Genomic DNA, 20,935 nt, shown 5'->3' on the forward strand with positions numbered 1-20,935 from the left:
TCTGAATGTTTCTGCACATTTTCATTTATATATGGATTAAGTGCTACAGCCGGCCACTCTCCCCTGTGCTCTGATCCAGCATTGCTCCTGTGGGCCGCCCTGTAGCAGAAGGTGCTCACAGTACAGCTACAGCCGGCCACTCTCCCCTGTGCTCTGATCCAGCATTGCTCCTGTGGGCCGCCCTGTAGCAGAAGGTGCTCACAGTACAGCTACTGCCGGCATCGCCCCTGTGCTCTGATCCAGCATTGCTCCTGTGGGCCGCCCTGTAGCAGAAGGTGCTCACAGCTACAGCCGGCCACTCTCCCCTGTGCTCTGAGTCAGCATTGCTCCTGTGGGCCGCCCTGTAGCAGAAGGTGCTCACAGTACAGCTACAGCAGGCATCGCCCCTGTGCTCTGATCCAGCATAGCTCCTGTGGGCCGCCCTGTAGCAGAAGGTGCTCACAGTACAGCTACAGCCGGCCACTCTCCCCTGTGCTCTGATCCAGCATTGCTCCTGTGGGCCGCCCTGTAGCAGAAGGTGCTCACAGTACAGCTACTGCCGGCATCGCCCCTGTGCTCTGATCCAGCATTGCTCCTGTGGGCCACCCTGTAGCAGAAGGTGCTCACAGCTACAGCCGGCCACTCTCCCCTGTGCTCTGAGTCAGCATTGCTCCTGTGGGCCGCCCTGTAGCAGAAGGTGCTCACAGTACAGCTACAGCCGGCCACTCTCCCCTGTGCTCTGATCCAGCATTGCTCCTGTGGGCCGCCCTGTAGCAGAAGGTGCTCACAGTACAGCTACAGCCGGCCACTCTCCCCTGTGCTCTGATCCAGCATTGCTCCTGTGGGCCGCCCTGTAGCAGAAGGTGCTCAGTACAGCTACAGCCGGCCACTCTCCCCTGTGCTCTGATCCAGCATAGCTCCTGTGGGCCGCCCCGTAGCAGAAGGTGCTCACCGTACAGCTACATCCAGCCACTCTCCCCTGTGCTCTGATCCAGCATTGCTCCTGTGGGCCACCCTGTAGCTGAAGGTGCTCACAGTACAGCTACAGCCGGCCACTCTCCCCTGTGCTCTGATCCAGCATTGCTCCTGTGCGCCGCCCTGTAGCAGAAGGTGCTCACAGTACAGCTACAGCCGGCCACTCTCCCCTGTGCTCTGATCCAGCATTGCTCCTGTGGGCCGCCCTGTAGCAGAAGGTGCTCACAGTACAGCCGGCCACTCTCCCCTGTCCTCTGATCCAGCATTGCTCCTGTGGGCCGCCCTGTAGCAGAAGGTGCTCACCGTACAGCTACATCCAGCCACTCTCCCCTGTGCTCTGATCCAGCATTGCTCCTGTGGGCCGCCCTGTAGCTGAAGGTGCTCACAGTACAGCTACAGCCGGCCACTCTCCCCTGTGATCTGATCCAGCATTGCTCCTGTGGGCCGCCCTGTAGCAGAAGGTGCTCACAGTACAGCTACAGCCGGCATCTCTCCCCTGTGATCTGATCCAGCATTGCTTCTGTGGGCTGCCCTGTAGCAGAAGGTGCTCACAGTACAGCTACATCTGGTCTCTACCCTGTGCTCTGATCCAGCATTGCTCCTGTGGGCCGCCATGTAGCAGAAGGTGCTCACAGTACAGCTACATCTGGTCTCTCTCCCCTGTGCTCTGATCCAGCATTGCTCCTGTGGGCCGCCCTGTAGCAGAAGGTGCTCACAGTACAGCTACAGCCGGCCACTCTCCCCTGTCCTCTGATCCAGCATTGCTTCTGTGGGCTGCCCTGTAGCAGAAGATGCTCACAGTACAGCTACATCTGGTCTCTCTCCCCTGTGCTCTGATCCAGCATTGCTCCTGTGGGCCGCCCTGTAGCTGAAGGTGCTCACAGTACAGCCGGCCACTCTCCCCTGTCCTCTGATCCAGCATTGCTCCTGTGGGCCACCCCGTACCAGAAGATGCTCACCGTACAGCTACATCCAGCTACTCTCCCCTGTGATCTGATCCAGCATTGCTCCTGTGGGCCGCCCTGTAGCAGAAGGTGCTCACAGTACAGCTACATCTGGTCTCTCTCCCCTGTGCTCTGATCCAGCATTGCTCCTGTGGGCCGCCCTGTAGCAGAAGGTGCTCACAGTACAGCTACAGCCGGCATCTCTCCCCTGTGATCTGATCCAGCATTGCTTCTGTGGGCTGCCCTGTAGCAGAAGGTGCTCACAGTACAGCTACATCTGGTCTCTACCCTGTGCTCTGATCCAGCATTGCTCCTGTGGGCCGCCATGTAGCAGAAGGTGCTCACAGTACAGCTACATCTGGTCTCTCTCCCCTGTGCTCTGATCCAGCATTGCTCCTGTGGGCCGCCCTGTAGCAGAAGGTGCTCACAGTACAGCTACAGCCGGCCACTCTCCCCTGTCCTCTGATCCAGCATTGCTTCTGTGGGCTGCCCTGTAGCAGAAGATGCTCACAGTACAGCTACATCTGGTCTCTCTCCCCTGTGCTCTGATCCAGCATTGCTCCTGTGGGCCGCCCCGGAATCAGAAGGTGCTCACAGTACAGCTACAGCCGGCCACTCTCCCCTGTCCTCTGATCCAGCATTGCTCCTGTGGGCCGCCCCGTAGCAGAAGGTGCTCACATTACAGCTATATCCAGCCACTCTCCCCTGTGATCTGATCCAGCATTGCTCCTGTGGGCCACCCTGTAGCAGAAGGTGTTCATAATACAGCTATATCCAGCCACTCTCCCCTGTGATCTGATCCAGCATTGCTCCTGTGGGCCGCCCCGTAGCAGAAGGTGCTCACATTACAGCTACATCCAGCCACTCTCCCCTGTGATCTGATCCAGCATTGCTCCTGTGGGCCGCCCCGTAGCAGAAGGTGCTCACAGTACAGCCGGCATCTCCCCTGTGCTCTGATCCAGCATTGCTCCTGTGGGCCGCCCCGTAGCAGAAGGTGCTCACAGTATAGCTACAGCCGGCCACTCTCCCCTGTGCTCTGATCCAGCATTGCTCCTGTGGGCCGCCCCCGTAGCAGAAGGTGCTCACAGTACAGCCGGCATCTCCCCTGTGCTCTGATCCAGCATTGCTCCTGTGGGCCGCCCCGTAGCAGAAGGTGCTCACAGTACAGCCGGCATCTCCCCTGTGCTCTGATCCAGCATTGCTCCTGTGGGCCGCCCTGTAGCAGAAGGTGCTCACAGTACAGCTACAGCTGGGCACTCTCCCCTGTGATCTGATCCAGCATTGCTCCTGTGGGCCGCCCTGTAGCAGAAGCTGCTCACAGTACAGCTACATCTTGTCTCTCTCCCCTGTGCTCTGATCCAGCATTGCTCCTGTGGGCCGCCCTGTAGCAGAAGGTGCTCACAGTACAGCTACAGCCGGCATCTTTCCCCTGTGATCTGATCCAGCATTGCTTCTGTGGGCTGCCCTGTAGCAGAAGGTGCTCACAGTACAGCTACAGCCGGCCACTCTCCCCTGTCCTCTGATCCAGCATTGCTCCTGTGGGCTGCCCCGTAGCAGAAGGTGCTCACATTACAGCTATATCCAGCCACTCTCCCCTGTGATCTGATCCAGCATTGCTCCTGTGGGCCGCCCTGTAGCAGAAGGTGTTCATAATACAGCTATATCCAGCCACTCTCCCTTGTGATCTGATCCAGCATTGCTCCTGTGGGCCGCCCTGTAGCAGAAGGTGCTCACAGTAGTTACAGCCGGCATCTTCCCTGTGATCTGATCCAGCATTGCTCCTGTGGGCTGCCCGTAGCAGAAGGTGCTCACAGTACAGCCGGCATCTCCCCTGTGCTCTGATCCAGCATTGCTCCTGTGGGCCGCCCCGTAGCAGAAGGTGCTCACAGTACAGCTACAGCCGACATGTCCCCTGTGCTCTGATCCAGCATTGCTCCTGTGGGCTGCCCTGTAGCAGAAGGTGCTCACAGTATAGCTACAGCCGGCCACTCTCCCCTGTCCTCTGATCCAGCATTGCTCCTGTGGGCCGCCCTGTAGCAGAAGGTGCTCACCGTACAGCTACATCCAGCCACTCTCCCCTGTGCTCTGATCCAGCATTGCTCCTGTGGGCCGTCCTGTAGCTGAAGGTGCTCACAGTACAGCTACAGCCGGCCACTCTCCCCTGTGCTCTGATCCAGCATTGCTCCTGTGCGCCGCCCTGTAGCAGAAGGTGCTCACAGTACAGCTACAGCCGGCCACTCTCCCCTGTCCTCTGATCCAGCATTGCTCCTGTGGGCCGCCCTGTAGCAGAAGGTGCTCACAGTACAGCTACAGCCGGCCACTCTCCCCTGTGCTCTGATCCAGCATTGCTCCTGTGGGCCGCCCTGTAGCTGAAGGTGCTCACAGTACAGCCGGCCGCTCTCCCCTGTCCTCTGATCCAGCATTGCTCCTGTGGGCCACCCCGTAGCAGAAGGTGCTCACCGTACAGCTACATCCAGCTACTCTCCCCTGTGATCTGATCCAGCATTGCTCCTGTGGGCCGCCCTGTAGCAGAAGGTGCTCACAGTACAGCTACATCTGGTCTCTCTCCCCTGTGCTCTGATCCAGCATTGCTCCTGTGGGCCGCCCTGTAGCAGAAGGTGCTCACAGTACAGCTACAGCCGGCATCTCTCCCCTGTGATCTGATCCAGCATTGCTTCTGTGGGCTGCCCTGTAGCAGAAGGTGCTCACAGTACAGCTACATCTGGTCTCTCCCCTGTGCTCTGATCCAGCATTGCTCCTGTGGGCCGCCCTGTAGCAGAAGGTGCTCACAGTACAGCTACCTCTGGTCTCTCTCCCCTGTGCTCTGATCCAGCATTGCTCCTGTGGGCCGCCCTGTAGCAGAAGGTGCTCACAGTACAGCTACAGCCGGCCACTCTCCCCTGTCCTCTGATCCAGCATTGCTTCTGTGGGCTGCCCTGTAGCAGAAGATGCTCACAGTACAGCTACATCTGGTCTCTCTTCCCTGTGCTCTGATCCAGCATTGCTCCTGTGGGCCGCCCTGTAGCAGAAGGTGCTCACAGTACAGCTACATCTGGTCTCTCTCCCCTGTGCTCTGATCCAGCATTGCTCCTGTGGGCCGCCCTGTAGCAGAAGGTGCTCACAGTACAGCTACAGCCGGCCACTCTCCCCTGTCCTCTGATCCAGCATTGCTCCTGTGGGCCGCCCCGTAGCAGAAGGTGCTCACATTACAGCTATATCCAGCCACTCTCCCCTGTGATCTGATCCAGCATTGCTCCTGTGGGCCACCCTGTAGCAGAAGGTGTTCATAATACAGCTATATCCAGCCACTCTCCCCTGTGATCTGATCCAGCATTGCTCCTGTGGGCCGCCCCGTAGCAGAAGGTGCTCACATTACAGCTACATCCAGCCACTCTCCCCTGTGATCTGATCCAGCATTGCTCCTGTGGGCCGCCCCGTAGCAGAAGGTGTTCACAGTACAGCCGGCATCTCCCCTGTGCTCTGATCCAGCATTGCTCCTGTGGGCCGCCCTGTAGCAGAAGGTGCTCACAGTATAGCTACAGCCGGCCACTCTCCCCTGTGCTCTGATCCAGCATTGCTCCTGTGGGCTGCCCCCGTAGCAGAAGGTGCTCACAGTACAGCCGGCATCTCCCCTGTGCTCTGATCCAGCATTGCTCCTGTGGGCCGCCCCGTAGCAGAAGGTGCTCACAGTACAGCCGGCATCTCCCCTGTGCTCTGATCCAGCATTGCTCCTGTGGGCCGCCCTGTAGCAGAAGGTGCTCACAGTACAGCTACAGCTGGGCACTCTCCCCTGTGATCTGATCCAGCATTGCTCCTGTGGGCCGCCCTGTAGCAGAAGCTGCTCACAGTACAGCTACATCTTGTCTCTCTCCCCTGTGCTCTGATACAGCATTGCTCCTGTGGGCCGCCCTGTAGCAGAAGGTGCTCACAGTACAGCTACAGCCGGCATCTTTCCCCTGTGATCTGATCCAGCATTGCTTCTGTGGGCTGCCCTGTAGCAGAAGGTGCTCACAGTACAGCTACAGCCGGCCACTCTCCCCTGTCCTCTGATCCAGCATTGCTCCTGTGGGCTGCCCCGTAGCAGAAGGTGCTCACATTACAGCTATATCCAGCCACTCTCCCCTGTGATCTGATCCAGCATTGCTCCTGTGGGCCGCCCTGTAACAGAAGGTGTTCATAATACAGCTATATCCAGCCACTCTCCCCTGTGATCTGATCCAGCATTGCTCCTGTGGGCCGCCCTGCAGCAGAAGGTGCTCACAGTAGTTACAGCCGGCATCTTCCCTGTGATCTGATCCAGCATTGCTCCTGTGGGCCGCCCCGTAGCAGAAGGTGCTCACAGTACAGCCGGCATCTCCCCTGTGCTCTGATCCAGCATTGCTCCTGTGGGCCGCCCCGTAGCAGAAGGTGCTCACAGTACAGCTACAGCCGACATCTCCCCTGTTCTCTGATCCAGCATTGCTCCTGTGGGCTGCCCTGTAGCAGAAGGTGCTCACAGTATAGCTACAGCCGGCCACTCTCCCCTGTGCTCTGATCCAGCATTGCTCCTGTGGGCCGCCCCGTAGCAGAAGGTGCTCACCGTACAGCTACATCCAGCCACTCTCCCCTGTGATCTGATCCAGCATTGCTCCTGTGGGCCGCCCCGTAGCAGAACGTGCTCACAGTACAGCCGGCATCTCCCCTGTGCTCTGATCCAGCATTGCTCCTGTGGGCCGCCCCGTAGCAGAAGGTGCTCACAGTACAGCTACAGCCGGCATCTCCCCTGTGCTCTGATCCAGCATTGCTCCTGTGGGCCGCCCCGTAGCAGAAGGTGCTCACAGTACAGCCGGCATCTCCCCTGTGCTCTGATCCAGCATTGCTCCTGTGGGCCGCCCTGTAGCAGAAGGTGCTCACAGTACAGCTACAGCCGGCCACTCTCCCTTGTGCTCTGATCCAGCATTGCTCCTGTGGGCCGCCCTGTAGCTGAAAGTTGCTCATAATACAGCTACAGCCGGCCTCTCTCCCCTGTGATCTGATCCAGCATTGCTCCTGTGGGCCACCCTGTAGCAGAAGGTGCTCACATTACAGCTACATCTGGCCTCTATCCCCTGTGCTCATATCCAGCATTGCTCCTGTGGGCCGCCCTGTAGCAGAAGGTGCTCACAGCACAGTTACATCCGGCCTCTCTCCCCTGTGCTCTGATCCGGCATTGCTCCTGTGGGCCGCCCTGTAGCAGAAGGTGCTCACAGTACAGCTACAGCCGGCCACTCTCCCCTGTGCTCTGATCCAGCATTGCTCCTGTGGGCCGCCCTGTAGCAGAAGGTGCTCACATTACAGCTACATCCGGTCTCTCCCCTGTACTCTGATCCAGCATTGCTCCTGTAGGCCGCCCTGTAGCAGAAGGTGCTCACATTACAGCTACATCTGGCTTCTCTCCCCTGTGCTCTGATCAGTATTGCTCCTGTGGGCCGCCCTGTAGTGGAAAGTCCTCATAATACAGCTACAGCCGGCCACTCTCCCCTGTGCTCTGATCAGCATTTCTCCTGTGGGCCGCCCCGTAGCAGAAGGTGCTCACAGTACAGCCGGCATCTCCTCTGTGCTCCGATCCAGCATTGCTCCTGTGGGCCGCCCCGTAGCAGAAGGTGCTCACAGTACAGCCGGCATCTCCCCTGTGCTCTGATCCAGCATTGCTCCTGTGGGCCGCCCTGTAGCAGAAAGTTGCTCATAATACAGCTACAGCCGGCCACTCTCCCCTGTGCTCTGATCAGTATTGCTCCTGTGGGCCGCCCTGTAGTGGAAAGTGCTCATAATACAGTTACATCCGGCCTCTATCCCCTGTGATCTGATCCAGCATTGCTCCTGTGGGCCGCCCCGTAGCAGAAGGTGCTCACATTACAGCTACATCTGGCTTCTCTCCCCTGTGCTCTGATCCAGCATTGCTCCTGTGGGCCGCCCTGTAGCGGAAAGTTGCTCATAATACAGCTACAGCCGGCCACTCTCCCCTGTGCTCTGATCAGCATTGCTCCTGTGGGCCGCCCTGTAGCAGAAGGTGCTCACAGATACAGTCGGCCTGTCCCCTGTGCGCTGATCCAGCATTACTTATGTGGACCGCCCTGTAGCAGAAGCTGCTCACGGTACAGCTACATCCTGCGTCTCCCATGTGATCTGATCCAGCATCATGCCTCTGATGGGTCAGCTGACCCATGTGCTGCAATGCCTAATGACTCTGGTACATTCAACTCAGCATGAACCCTGCTGTCCTATCCCGGAACAATCTGCAGTCACATGGCAGGCCTCCAGTAAGCTGCCAACGATGGGGAGACTACTGATTAATTGTGCAACCATCGATACCTGCCTACCAGATCCTCAGAGCAGTCCCCAGGTTACAGCTAGGTTTGAGTGACCAACAGCGGGCCGTAACCTGACCCACCCCGCCTTTACAGTGAAACCGTATCTCCTTGCGGGTGTCCCTGGAGAAGACCACTGGTAGGTTTAGACTCTAAGCCTCTGTTTGGAGTATCCTCCACAGGCTCACAGCCGGGAACACCTGATACCCGAACCCTGAGATTACCTGTCTCCTATCAGCCATACTGTCCCAGCATTAGGTGTAAGATGGTGGTCCTGGGGACACATGGTCGCACACTGAGGTACGTAGTGTGGTCAGGTACAGTATCTGCACCTTATGGGCACATCTGCTACTGACCTGCATCACCAGCTTCACCAGGTGCACGGTGATCAGGTTTGGTTTGGTTTACTGCATGAGGTGGACGTGCTTGGCCAGGCAGACCACTGATCATCTTCAATGTCTCTCCCGTTATCAAACCTGTTTCTGACAAGACATTATCACTGTACATCCCAACAAGTTCCGGATGCATGTTAGCTGCTGCCCTTTAGAAGCAGACATCTGATAACGCTATGCACATCAATGTCTGACTTTCTCCCAGCCGCCCTCTTACACCTGACCCATCCTCGTAAATTGTCCGTTCATGCTTATGAAGGCAGATAGAAGTTATATCATTTATTATTAACCATGGAAAACGTTGTTATAGCTTAAGTCCACCAGATCCTACTAGTCCATTACCCCTCTGGCCAGGGGAATCCTCCGCTGGTTGCCAAACCTCGTTTTGAGGATGTAGCAATTGTTCTTATCTGGCCGATGAAGGTTCTTCTGTGGCTTAACGTTCTCAGTATCCTGCATCTGATCTCCTTGGTCCTCAGTCCATATATTAGTGGGTTGATCAAGGCAGGGATGAGTAGGTAGATGGCACTGAGAAGATTGTGGGTATCAGGGGTGACGGAGCCGGATACCCTGTAGACGATGGATGAAGACAAACTGAAGAAGTAGACGATGAGAATGACCAGAGCGTGTGTACCACACGTATGTAGGGCTTTGTGTCTCAGAGTCCCAGCGGAGAGCCTTAGTGCAGCCCTGATGATGCTGCCATACGAAGTGGCGAGGAATGACATGTCCAATACAACGGAGATCACCCTCAGGCTCAACCCCGTGAGCTTGTTTCTGAAGACGTTTCCACAAGCCAAATGTAGCAGGGCCATGTGCTCACAAGCAAAATGGCGGATGGTGTTGGAGCTGCAGAAACTCACAATGGACGCCAGGTAGATTACCGGGCTGACAAAGGAGACACTGCGTATGGTGGCCGCCATGGTCAGCTGAACCAGTCTGTGATTGGTCATAATATGGGAATAATGCAGCGGTTTGCAGACCGCGATGTACCGGTCCAGTGCCATCATCAGCAGAACGTTGCAGTCCAGCATGATGATGAAGTAGATGAAGAACATTTGCACTAAGCAGCCAATCAGAGAGATGTGGTTGAGGCCGAAGAGGAAGCCGACAAGCATTTTGGGCATAATGGTGGTGGTGCCACAGATATTGATGGCGGACAGCATGGAGATTAGGATGTACATTGGAGCATGGAGGGAACTCTCCGTCCTCACTGTGTGGATGATTAGACTGTTGGTGACCAGGATCACCACATAGATAAGGAAGAATGGGATAAAGAGAAGATGCCTAATCTCGTGGAAGCCTGGAAATCCATCTAAGGTGAATTCCTGGTGAGAACAGAGCGTAGTGTTCATAGTGGTCAGCGGACAAGTCATGTCCGGATACCTGTGGGGGAAGCGGGAGATGACAGTGACAGGGTGGAGTATAAATTCCTAACGCAAGTCACCATGTATGGTGATGGACAACCAGAACTGCTCAATTCTCTATACAATAATAGCGCCAATACAGTCATGTGAAGGGAGGAGACCTGTGTATCTGGGCAGGGGGGGGGGGGGGGGGGGCGCTGTATTTTGTGATCTGTATTAGGGAGCATCAGAGGCTGCATATTGTGCACATATAATCATACATGTTAAGATATATGTGCTGGCTGAATTGCAGTGCTGTAACTGCCACTGCTAGGGACACTAATCTATGACCGGTATTAAGGTGGGGCACGGGACACTAATCTATTACCGGTATTATGCCCTGGAATGGGGCACTAATCTATGACCGGTATTATGCTGGGGAACGGGACACTAATCTATTACCGGTATTATGCTGGGGAACGGGGCACTAATCTATGACCGGTATTACGCTGGGGCCAGGGACACTAATATATGACCGGTATTATGCCGGGGAATGGGGCACTATAATCTATGACCATATTATGCTGGGGAACGGGGCACTATAATCTATGACCGGTATTGTGCTGGGGAATGGGGCACTATAATCAATGAACGGTATTATGCTGGGGAACGGGGCACTATAATCTATGACCGTTATTACGCTGGGGAACGGGGCACTATAATCTATGACCGTATTATGTTGGGGAATGGGGCACTATAATCTATGACCGGTATTACGCTGGGGAACGGGGCACTATAATCTATGACCGGTATTGCGCTGGGGAACGGGGCATTATAATCTATGACCGGTATTATGCTGGGGAACGGGGCACTATAATCTATGACCGGTATTACGCTGGGGAACGGGGCACTATAATCTATGACCGTATTATGTTGGGGAATGGGGCACTATAATCTATGACCGTATTATGTTGGGGAACGGGGCACTATAATCTATGACCGTATTATGTTGGGGAATGGGGCACTATAATCTATGACCGGTATTATGCTGGGGAACGGGGCACTATAATATATGACCGGTATTATGCTGGGGAATGGGACACTATAATCTATGACCGGTATTATGCTGGGGCCAGAGGCACTATAATCTATGACCGGTATTACGCTGCGGAACGGAGCACTATAATCTATAATCGATGTTACGTTGTGGAACGGGGCACTATAATCTATGGTTGGTATTACGCTGGGGCCAGGGGCACTATAATCTATGACCGGTATTATGCTGGGGAACGGGGCACTATAATCTATGACCGGTATTACGCTGGGGAACGGGGCACTATAATCTATGACCAGTATAACTCTGGGGAACGTGGCACTATAATCTATGACCGGTAGAACGCTGGGGAACGGGGCACTATAATCAATGACTGGTATTACGCTGGGGAACGGGGCACTATAATCTATGACCGGTATTATGCTGGGGAATGGGGCACTATAATCTATGACCGGTATTATGCTGGGGAACGGGGCACTATAATCTATGACCGGTATTACGCTGGGGAACGGGGCATTATAATCTATGACTGTATTATGTTGGGGAATGGGGCACTATAATCTATGACCGGTATTATGCTGGGGAACGGGGCACTATAATCTATGACCGGTATTACGCTGGGGAATGGGGCATTATAATCTATGACCGTATTATGTTGGGGAATGGGGCACTATAATCTATGACCGGTATTATGCTGGGGAACGGGACACTCTAATATATGACCGGTATTATGCTGGGGAATGGGGCACTATAATCTATGACCGGTATTATACTGGGGCCAGAGGCACTATAATCTATGACCGGTATTACGCTGCGGAACGGGGCACTATAATCGATGTTACGTTGTGGAACGGGGCACTATAATCTATGGTTGGTATTACGCTGGGGCCAGGGGCACTATAATCTATGACCGGTATTATGCTGGGGAACGGGGCACTATAATCTATGACCAGTATTACGCTGGGGAACGGGGCACTATAATCTATGACCGGTGTAACGCTGGGGAACGTGGCACTACAATCTATGACCGGTATAACGCTGGGGAACGTGGCACTATATTCTATGACCGGTATTATGCTGGGGAATGGGGCAATATAATCTATGACTGGTATTACGCTGGGGCCAGGGGCACTATAATCTATGACCGGTATTATGCTGGGGAACGGGGCACTCTAATCTATGACTGGTATTACGCTGGGGAACGGGGCACTATAATCTATGACCGGTATTATGCTGGGGCCAGGGGCACTATAATCTATGGCCGGTATTATGCTGGGGGAATGGGGCACTATAATCTATGACTGGTATTATACTGGGGATCGGGGCACTATAATCTATGACTGGTATTATGCTGGGGAATGGGGCACTATAATCTATGACTGGTATTATGCTGGGGAATGGGGCACTATAATCTATGACTGGTATTATGCTGGGGAATGGGGCACTATAATCTATGACTGGTATTATGCTGGGGCCAGGGGCACTATAATCTATGACCGGTATTATGCTGGGGAATGGGGCACTATAATTTATGACTGGTATTATGCTGGGGATCGGGGCACTATAATCTATGACTGGTATGCTGGGGAATGGGGCACTATAATCTATGACTGGTATTATGCTGGGGAATGGGGCACTACAATCTATGACTGGTATTATGCTGAGGATCGGGGCACTCTAATCTATGACCGGTATTATGCTGGGGAATGGGGCACTATAATCTATGACCGGTATTTTCCTGGGGAACGGGGCACTATAATATATGACCGGTATTATGCTGGGGAATGGGGCACTATAATCTATGACTGGTATTATGCTGGGGAACGAGGCACTATAATCTATGACCGGTATTATGCTGGGGGAATGGGGCACTATAATCTATGACTGGTATTATACTGGGGATCGGGGCACTATAATCTATGACTGGTATTATGCTGGGGAATGGGGCACTATAATCTATGACTGGTATTATGCTGGGGAATGGGGCACTATAATCTATGACTGGTATTATGCTGGGGAATGGGGCACTATAATCTATGACTGGTATTATGCTGGGGAATGGGGCACTATAATCTATGACTGGTATTATGCTGGGGCCAGGGGCACTATAATCTATGACCGGTATTATGCTGGGGAATGGGGCACTATAATCTATGACTGGTATTATGCTGGGGAATGGGGCACTATAATCTATGACTGGTATTATGCTGGGGAATGGGGCACTATAATCTATGACTGGTATTATGCTGGGGATCGGGGCACTATAATCTATGACCGGTATTATGCTGGGGAATAGGGCACTATAATCTATGACTGGTATTATGCTGGGGAATAGGGCACTATAATCTATGACCGGTATAACGCTGGGGAACGTGGCACTATATTCTATGACCGGTATTATGCTGGGGAATGGGGCACTATAATCTATGACTGGTATTACGCTGGGGAACGGGGCACTATAATCTATGGCTGGTATTACGCTGGGGAACGGGGCACTATAATCTATGACCGGTATTTTCCTGGGGAACGGGGCACTATAATATATGACCGGTATTATGCTGGGGAATGGGGCACTATAATCTATGACTGGTATTATGCTGGGGAATGGGGCACTATAATCTATGACTGGTATTATGCTGGGGAATGGGGCACTATAATCTATGACTGGTATTACGCTGGGGAACGTGGCACTACAATTTATGACCGGTATAACGCTGGGGAACGTGGCACTATATTCTATGACCGGTATTATGCTGGGGAATGGGGCACTATAATCTATGACTGGTATTATGCTGGGGAATGGGGCACTATAATCTATGACTGGTATTATGCTGGGGAATGGGGCACTATAATCTATGACTGGTATTATGCTGGGGAATGGGGCACTATAATCTATGACCGGTATTATGCTGGGGCCAGGGGCACTATAATCTATGACCGGTATTATGCTGGGGAATGGGGCACTATAATTTATGACTGGTATTATGCTGGGGATCGGGGCACTATAATCTATGACTGGTATGCTGGGGAATGGGGCACTATAATCTATGACTGGTATTATGCTGGGGAATGGGGCACTACAATCTATGACCGGTATTATGCTGGGGAATGGGGCACTACAATCTATGACCGGTATTATGCTGGGGATCGGGGCACTCTAATCTATGACCGGTATTATGCTGGGGAATGGGGCACTATAATCTATGACCGGTATTTTCCTGGGGAACGGGGCACTATAATATATGACCGGTATTATGCTGGGGAATGGGGCACTATAATCTATGATCGGTATTATGCTGGGGCCAGAGGCACTATAATCTATGACCGGTATTACGCTGCGGGTCGGGGCACTATAATCTATAATCGATGTTACGTTGTGGAACGGGGCACTATAATCTATGACCGGTATTATGCTGGGGAACGGGGCACTATAATCTATGACCGGTATTACGCTGGGGAACGTGGCACTATAATCTATGATCGGTATTACGCTGGGGAACGTGGCACTATATTCTATGACCGGTATTATGCTGTGGAATAGGGCACTATAATCTATGACTGGTATTACGCTGGGGAACGTGGCACTATATTCTATGACCGGTATTATGCTGGGGAATAGGGCACTATAATCTATGACTGGTATTACGCTGGGGCCAGGGGGCACTATAGTCTATGATCGGTATTATGCTAGGGAACGGGGCACTATAATCTATAACTGGTATTACGCTGGGGAACGGGGCACTATAATCTATGAACGGTATTATGATGGGGAACGGGGCACTATAATTTATGACAGGTATTACGCTGGGGAACGGGGCACTATAATATATGTACGGTATTACGCTGGGGAACGGGGCACTATAATCTATGACCGGTATTACGCTGGGGAACGGGGCACTATAATCTATGACTGGTATTATGCTGGGGCCAGGGGCACTATAGTCTATGACCGGTATTATGCTGGGGAACGGGGCACTATAATTTATGACCGGTATTATGCTGGGGAACGGGGCACTATAATCTATGATCGGTATTATGCTGGGGAACGGGGCACTAAAATTTATGACCGGTATTACGCTGGGGAACGGGGCACTATAATATATGACCGGTATTACGCTGGGGAACGGGGCACTATAATATATGACCGGTATTACGCTGGGGAACGGGGCACTATAATCTATGACTGGTATTATGCTGGGGCCAAAGGCACTATAATTTATGACTGGTATTATGCTGGGGAACAGGGCACTATAATCTATGAATGGTATTATGATGGGGAACGGGGCACTATAATTTATGACCGGTATTAGGCTGGGGAACGGGGCACTATAATCTATGACCGGTATTACGCTGGGGAACGGGGCACTATAATCTATGACTGGTATTATGCTGGGGCCAGGGGCACTATAGTCTATGACCGGTATTATGCTGGGGAATGGCGCACTATAATTTATGACTGGTATTACGCTGGGGAACGGGGCACTATAATCTATGAACGGTATTATGCTGGGGAACGGGGCACTATAATCTATGATCGGTATTATGCTGGGGAATGGGGCACTATAATCTATGACCGGTATAATGCTGGTGAACGGGGCACTATAATCTATGACCGTTATAATGCTGGGGAACGGGGCACTATAATCTATGGCTGGTATTACGCTGGGGAACGGGGCACTATAATCTATGACCGGTATTACGCTGGGGAACGGGGCACTATAATCTATGACCGGTATTACGCTGGGGAACGAGGCACTATAATCTATGACCAGTATTACGCTGGGGAACGGGGCACTATAATCTATGACCAGTATTACGCTGGGGAACGGGGCACTATAATCTATGACCGGTATAACTCTGGGGAACGTGGCACTATAACCTATGACCGGTATAACGCTGGGGAACGGGGCACTATAATCAATGACTGGTATTACGCTGGGGAACGGGGCACAATAATCTATGACCGGTATTATGCTGGGGAATGGGGCACTATAATCTATGACCGGTATTATGCTGGGGAACGGGGCACTATAATCTATGACCGGTATTACGCTGGGGAACGGGGCATAATAATCTATGACCGTATTATGTTGGGGAATGGGGCACTATAATCTATGACCGGTATTATGCTGGGGAACGGGGCACTACAATCTATGACCGGTTTTACGCTGGGGAACGGGGCATTATAATCTATGACCGTATTATGTTGGGGAATGGGGCACTATAATCTATGACCGGTATTATGCTGTGGAACGGGGCACTCTACTATATGACCGGTATTATGCTGGGGAATGGGGCACTATAATCTATGACCGGTATTATACTGGGGCCAGAGGCACTATAATCTATGACCGGTATTACGCTGCGGAACGGGGCACTATAATCCATGTTACGTTGTGGAACGGGGCACTATAATCTATGGTTGGTATTACGCTGGGGCCAGGGGCACTATAATCTATGACCGGTATTATGCTGGGGAACGGCGCACTATAATCTATGACCGGTATTACGCTGGGGAACGGGGCACTATAATCTATGACCGGTATAACGCTGGGGAACGTGGCACTTCAATCTATGACCGGTATAACGCTGGGGAACGTGGCACTATATTCTATGACCGGTATTATGCTGGGGAATGGGGCACTATAATCTATGACTGGTATTACGCTGGGGCCAGGGGCACTATAATCTATGACCGGTATTATGCTGGGGAACGGGGCACTCTAATCTATGACTGGTATTATGCTGGGGAATGGGGCACTATAATCTATGACTGGTATTATGCTGGGGAATGGGGCACTATAATCTATGACTGGTATTATGCTGGGGAATGGGGCACTATAATCTATGACCGGTATTATGCTGGGGCCAGGGGCACTATAATCTATGACCGGTATTATGCTGGGGAATGGGGCACTATAATTTATGACTGGTATTATGCTGGGGATCGGGGCACTATAATCTATGACTGGTATGCTGGGGAATGGGGCACTATAATCTATGACTGGTATTATGCTGGGGAATGGGGCACTATAATCTATGACTGGTATTATGCTGGGGAATGGGGCACTACAATCTATGACTGGTATTACGCTGGGGATCGGGGCACTCTAATCTATGACCGGTATTATGCTGGGGAATGGGGCACTATAATCTATGACCGGTATTTTCCTGGGGAACGGGGCACTATAATATATGACCGGTATTATGCTGGGGAATGGGGCACTATAATCTATAATCGGTATTATGCTGGGGCCAGAGGCACTATAATCTATGACCGGTATTACGCTGCGGAACGGGGCACTATAATCTATAATCGATGTTACGTTGTGAAACGGGGCACTATAATCTATGACCGGTATTATGCTGGGGAACGGGGCACTATAATCTATGACCGGTATTACGCTGGGGAACGGGGCACTATAATCTATGATCGGTATTACGCTGGGGAACGTGGCACTATATTCTATGACCGGTATTATGCTGGGGAATAGGGCACTATAATCTATGACTGGTATTACGCTGGGGAACGTGGCACTATATTCTATGACTGGTATTATGCTGGGGAATAGGGCACTATAATCTATGACTGGTATTACGCTGGGGCCAGGGGGCACTATAGTCTATGATCGGTATTATGCTAGGGAACGGGGCACTATAATCTATAACTGGTATTACGCTGGGGAACGGGGCACTATAATCTATGAACGGTATTATGATGGGGAACGGGGCACTATAATTTATGACAGGTATTACGCTGGGGAACGGGGCACTATAATATATGTACGGTATTACGCTGGGGAACGGGGCACTATAATCTATGACCGGTATTACGCTGGGGAACGGGGCACTATAATCTATGACTGGTATTATGCTGGGGCCAGGGGCACTATAGTCTATGACCGGTATTATGCTGGGGAACGGGGCACTATAATTTATAACCGGTATTACGCTGGGGAACGGGGCACTATAATCTATGATCGGTATTATGCTGGGGAACGGGGCACTAAAATTTATGACCGGTATTACGCTGGGGAACGGGGCACTATAATATATGACCGGTATTACGCTGGGGAACGGGGCTCTATAATATATGACCGGTATTACGCTGGGGAACGGGGCACTATAATCTATGACTGGTATTATGCTGGGGCCAGAGGCACTATAATTTATGACCGGTATTACGCTGGGGAACGGGGCACTATAATCTATGAATGGTATTATGATGGGGAACGGGGCACTATAATTTATGACCGGTATTACGCTGGGGAACGGGGCACTATAATCTATGACCGGTATTACGCTGGGGAACGGGGAACTATAATCTATGACTGGTATTATGCTGGGGCCAGGGGCACTATAGTCTATGACCGGTATTATGCTGGGGAATGGGGCACTATAATTTATGACTGGTATTACGCTGGGGAACGGGGCACTATAATCTATGAACGGTATTATGCTGGGGAACGGGGCACTATAATCTATGATCGGTATTATGCTGGGGAACGGGGCACTATAATCTATGACCGGTATAATGCTGGGGAACGGGGCACTATAATCTATGACCGGTATAATGCTGGGGAACGGGGCACTATAATCTATGGCTGGTATTACGCTGGGGAACGGGGCACTATAATCTATGACCGGTATTACGCTGGGGAACGGGGCACTATAATCTATGACCGGTATTACGCTGGTGAACGAGGCACTATAATCTATGACCAGTATTATGCTGGGGCCAGGGGCACTATAATCTATGACCGGTATTATGCTGGGGGAATGGGGCACTATAATCTATGACTGGTATTATACTGGGGATCGGGGCACTATAATCTATGACTGGTATTATGCTGGGGAATGGGGCACTATAATCTATGACTGGTATTATGCTGGGGAATGGGGCACTATAATCTATGACTGGTATTATGCTGGGGAATGGGGCACTATAATCTATGACTGGTATTATGCTGGGGAATGGGGCACTATAATCTATGACCGGTATTATGCTGGGGCCAGGGGCACTATAATCTATGACCGGTATTATGCTGGGGAATGGGGCACTATAATTTATGACTGGTATTATGCTGGGGATCGGGGCACTATAATCTATGACTGGTATGATGGGGAATGGGGCACTATAATCTATGACTGGTATTATGCTGGGGAATGGGGCACTATAATCTATGACTGGTATTATGCTGGGGAATGGGGCACTACAATCTATGACTGGTATTATGCTGGGGATCGGGGCACTCTAATCTATGACCGGTATTATGCTGGGGAATAGGGCACTATAATCTATGACCGGTATTTTCCTGGCGAACGGGGCACTATAATATATGACCGGTATTATGCTGGGGAATGGGGCACTATAATCTATGATCGGTATTATGCTGGGGCCAGAGGCACTATAATCTATGACCGGTATTACGCTGCGGAACGGGGCACTATAATCTATAATCGATGTTACGTTGTGGAACGGGGCACTATAATCTATGACCGGTATTATGCTGGGGAACGGGGCACTATAATCTATGACCGGTATTACGCTGGGGAACGGGGCACTATAATCTATGATCGGTATTACGCTGGGGAACGTGGCACTATATTCTATGACCGGTATTATGCTGGGGAATAGGGCACTATAATCTATGACTGGTATTACGCTGGGGAACGTGGCACTATATTCTATGACCGGTATTATGCTGGGGAATAGGGCACTATAATCTATGACTGGTATTACGCTGGGGCCAGGGGGCACTATAGTCTATGATCGGTATTATGCTAGGGAACGGGGCACTATAATCTATAACTGGTATTACGCTGGGGAACGGGGCACTATAATCTATGAACGGTATTATGATGGGGAACGGGGCACTATAATTTATGACAGGTATTACGCTGGGGAACGGGGCACTATAATATATGTACGGTATTACACTGGGGAACGGGGCACTATAATCTATGACCGGTATTACGCTGGGGAACGGGGCACTATAATCTATGACTGGTATTATGCTGGGGCCAGGGGCACTATAGTCTATGACCGGTATTATGCTGGGGAACGGGGCACTATAATTTATGACCGGTATTACGCTGGGGAACGGGGCACTATAATCTATGATCGGTATTATGCTGGGGAACGGGGCACTAAAATTTATGACCGGTATTACGCTGGGGAACGGGGCACTATAATATATGACCGGTATTACGCTGGGGAACGGGGCACTATAATATATGACCGGTATTACGCTGGGGAACGGGGCACTATAATCTATGACTGGTATTATGCTGGGGCCAGAGGCACTATAATTTATGACTGGTATTACGCTGGGGAACGGGGCACTATAATCTATGAATGGTATTATGATGGGGAACGGGGCACTATAATTTATGACCGGTATTACGCTGGGGAACGGGGCACTATAATCTATGACCGGTATTACGCTGGGGAACGGGGAACTATAATCTATGACTGGTATTATGCTGGGGCCAGGGGCACTATAGTCTATGACCGGTATTATGCTGGGGAATGGGGCACTATAATTTATGACTGGTATTACGCTGGGGAACGGGGCACTATAATCTATGAACGGTATTATGCTGGGGAACGGGGCACTATAATCTATGATCGGTATTATGCTGGGGAACGGGGCACTATAATCTATGACCGGTATAATGCTGGGGAACGGGGCACTATAATCTATGACCGGTATAATGCTGGGGAACGGGGCACTATAATCTATGGCTGGTATTACGCTGGGGATCGGGGCACTATAATCTATGACCGGTATTACGCTGGGGAACGGGGCACTATAATCTATGACCGGTATTACGCTGGTGAACGAGGCACTATAATCTATGACCAGTATTACGCTGGGGAACGGGGCACTATAATCTATGACCGGTATTATGCTGG

The 20,935-nt window shown here is 51.8% G+C and overlaps 1 protein-coding gene across 1 annotated transcript; it reads right to left on the bottom strand.

Moving 5' to 3' along the window:
* Window positions 1-8,954: 8,954 nt before the first annotated feature.
* LOC146058628 (olfactory receptor 52K2-like) lies at window positions 8,955-9,992 on the bottom strand. The gene has a single exon (XM_083170902.1). The coding sequence runs from the start codon at window positions 9,990-9,992 to the stop codon at window positions 8,955-8,957; it is 1,038 nt and encodes a 345-aa protein (XP_083027028.1).
* Window positions 9,993-20,935: the final 10,943 nt, after the last annotated feature.

Source organism: Crinia signifera, chromosome 2 (genome assembly GCF_055691185.1).
Source record: "Crinia signifera chromosome 2, ASM5569118v1, whole genome shotgun sequence".
NCBI classification, from domain to species: Eukaryota; Metazoa; Chordata; class Amphibia; order Anura; family Myobatrachidae; genus Crinia; species Crinia signifera.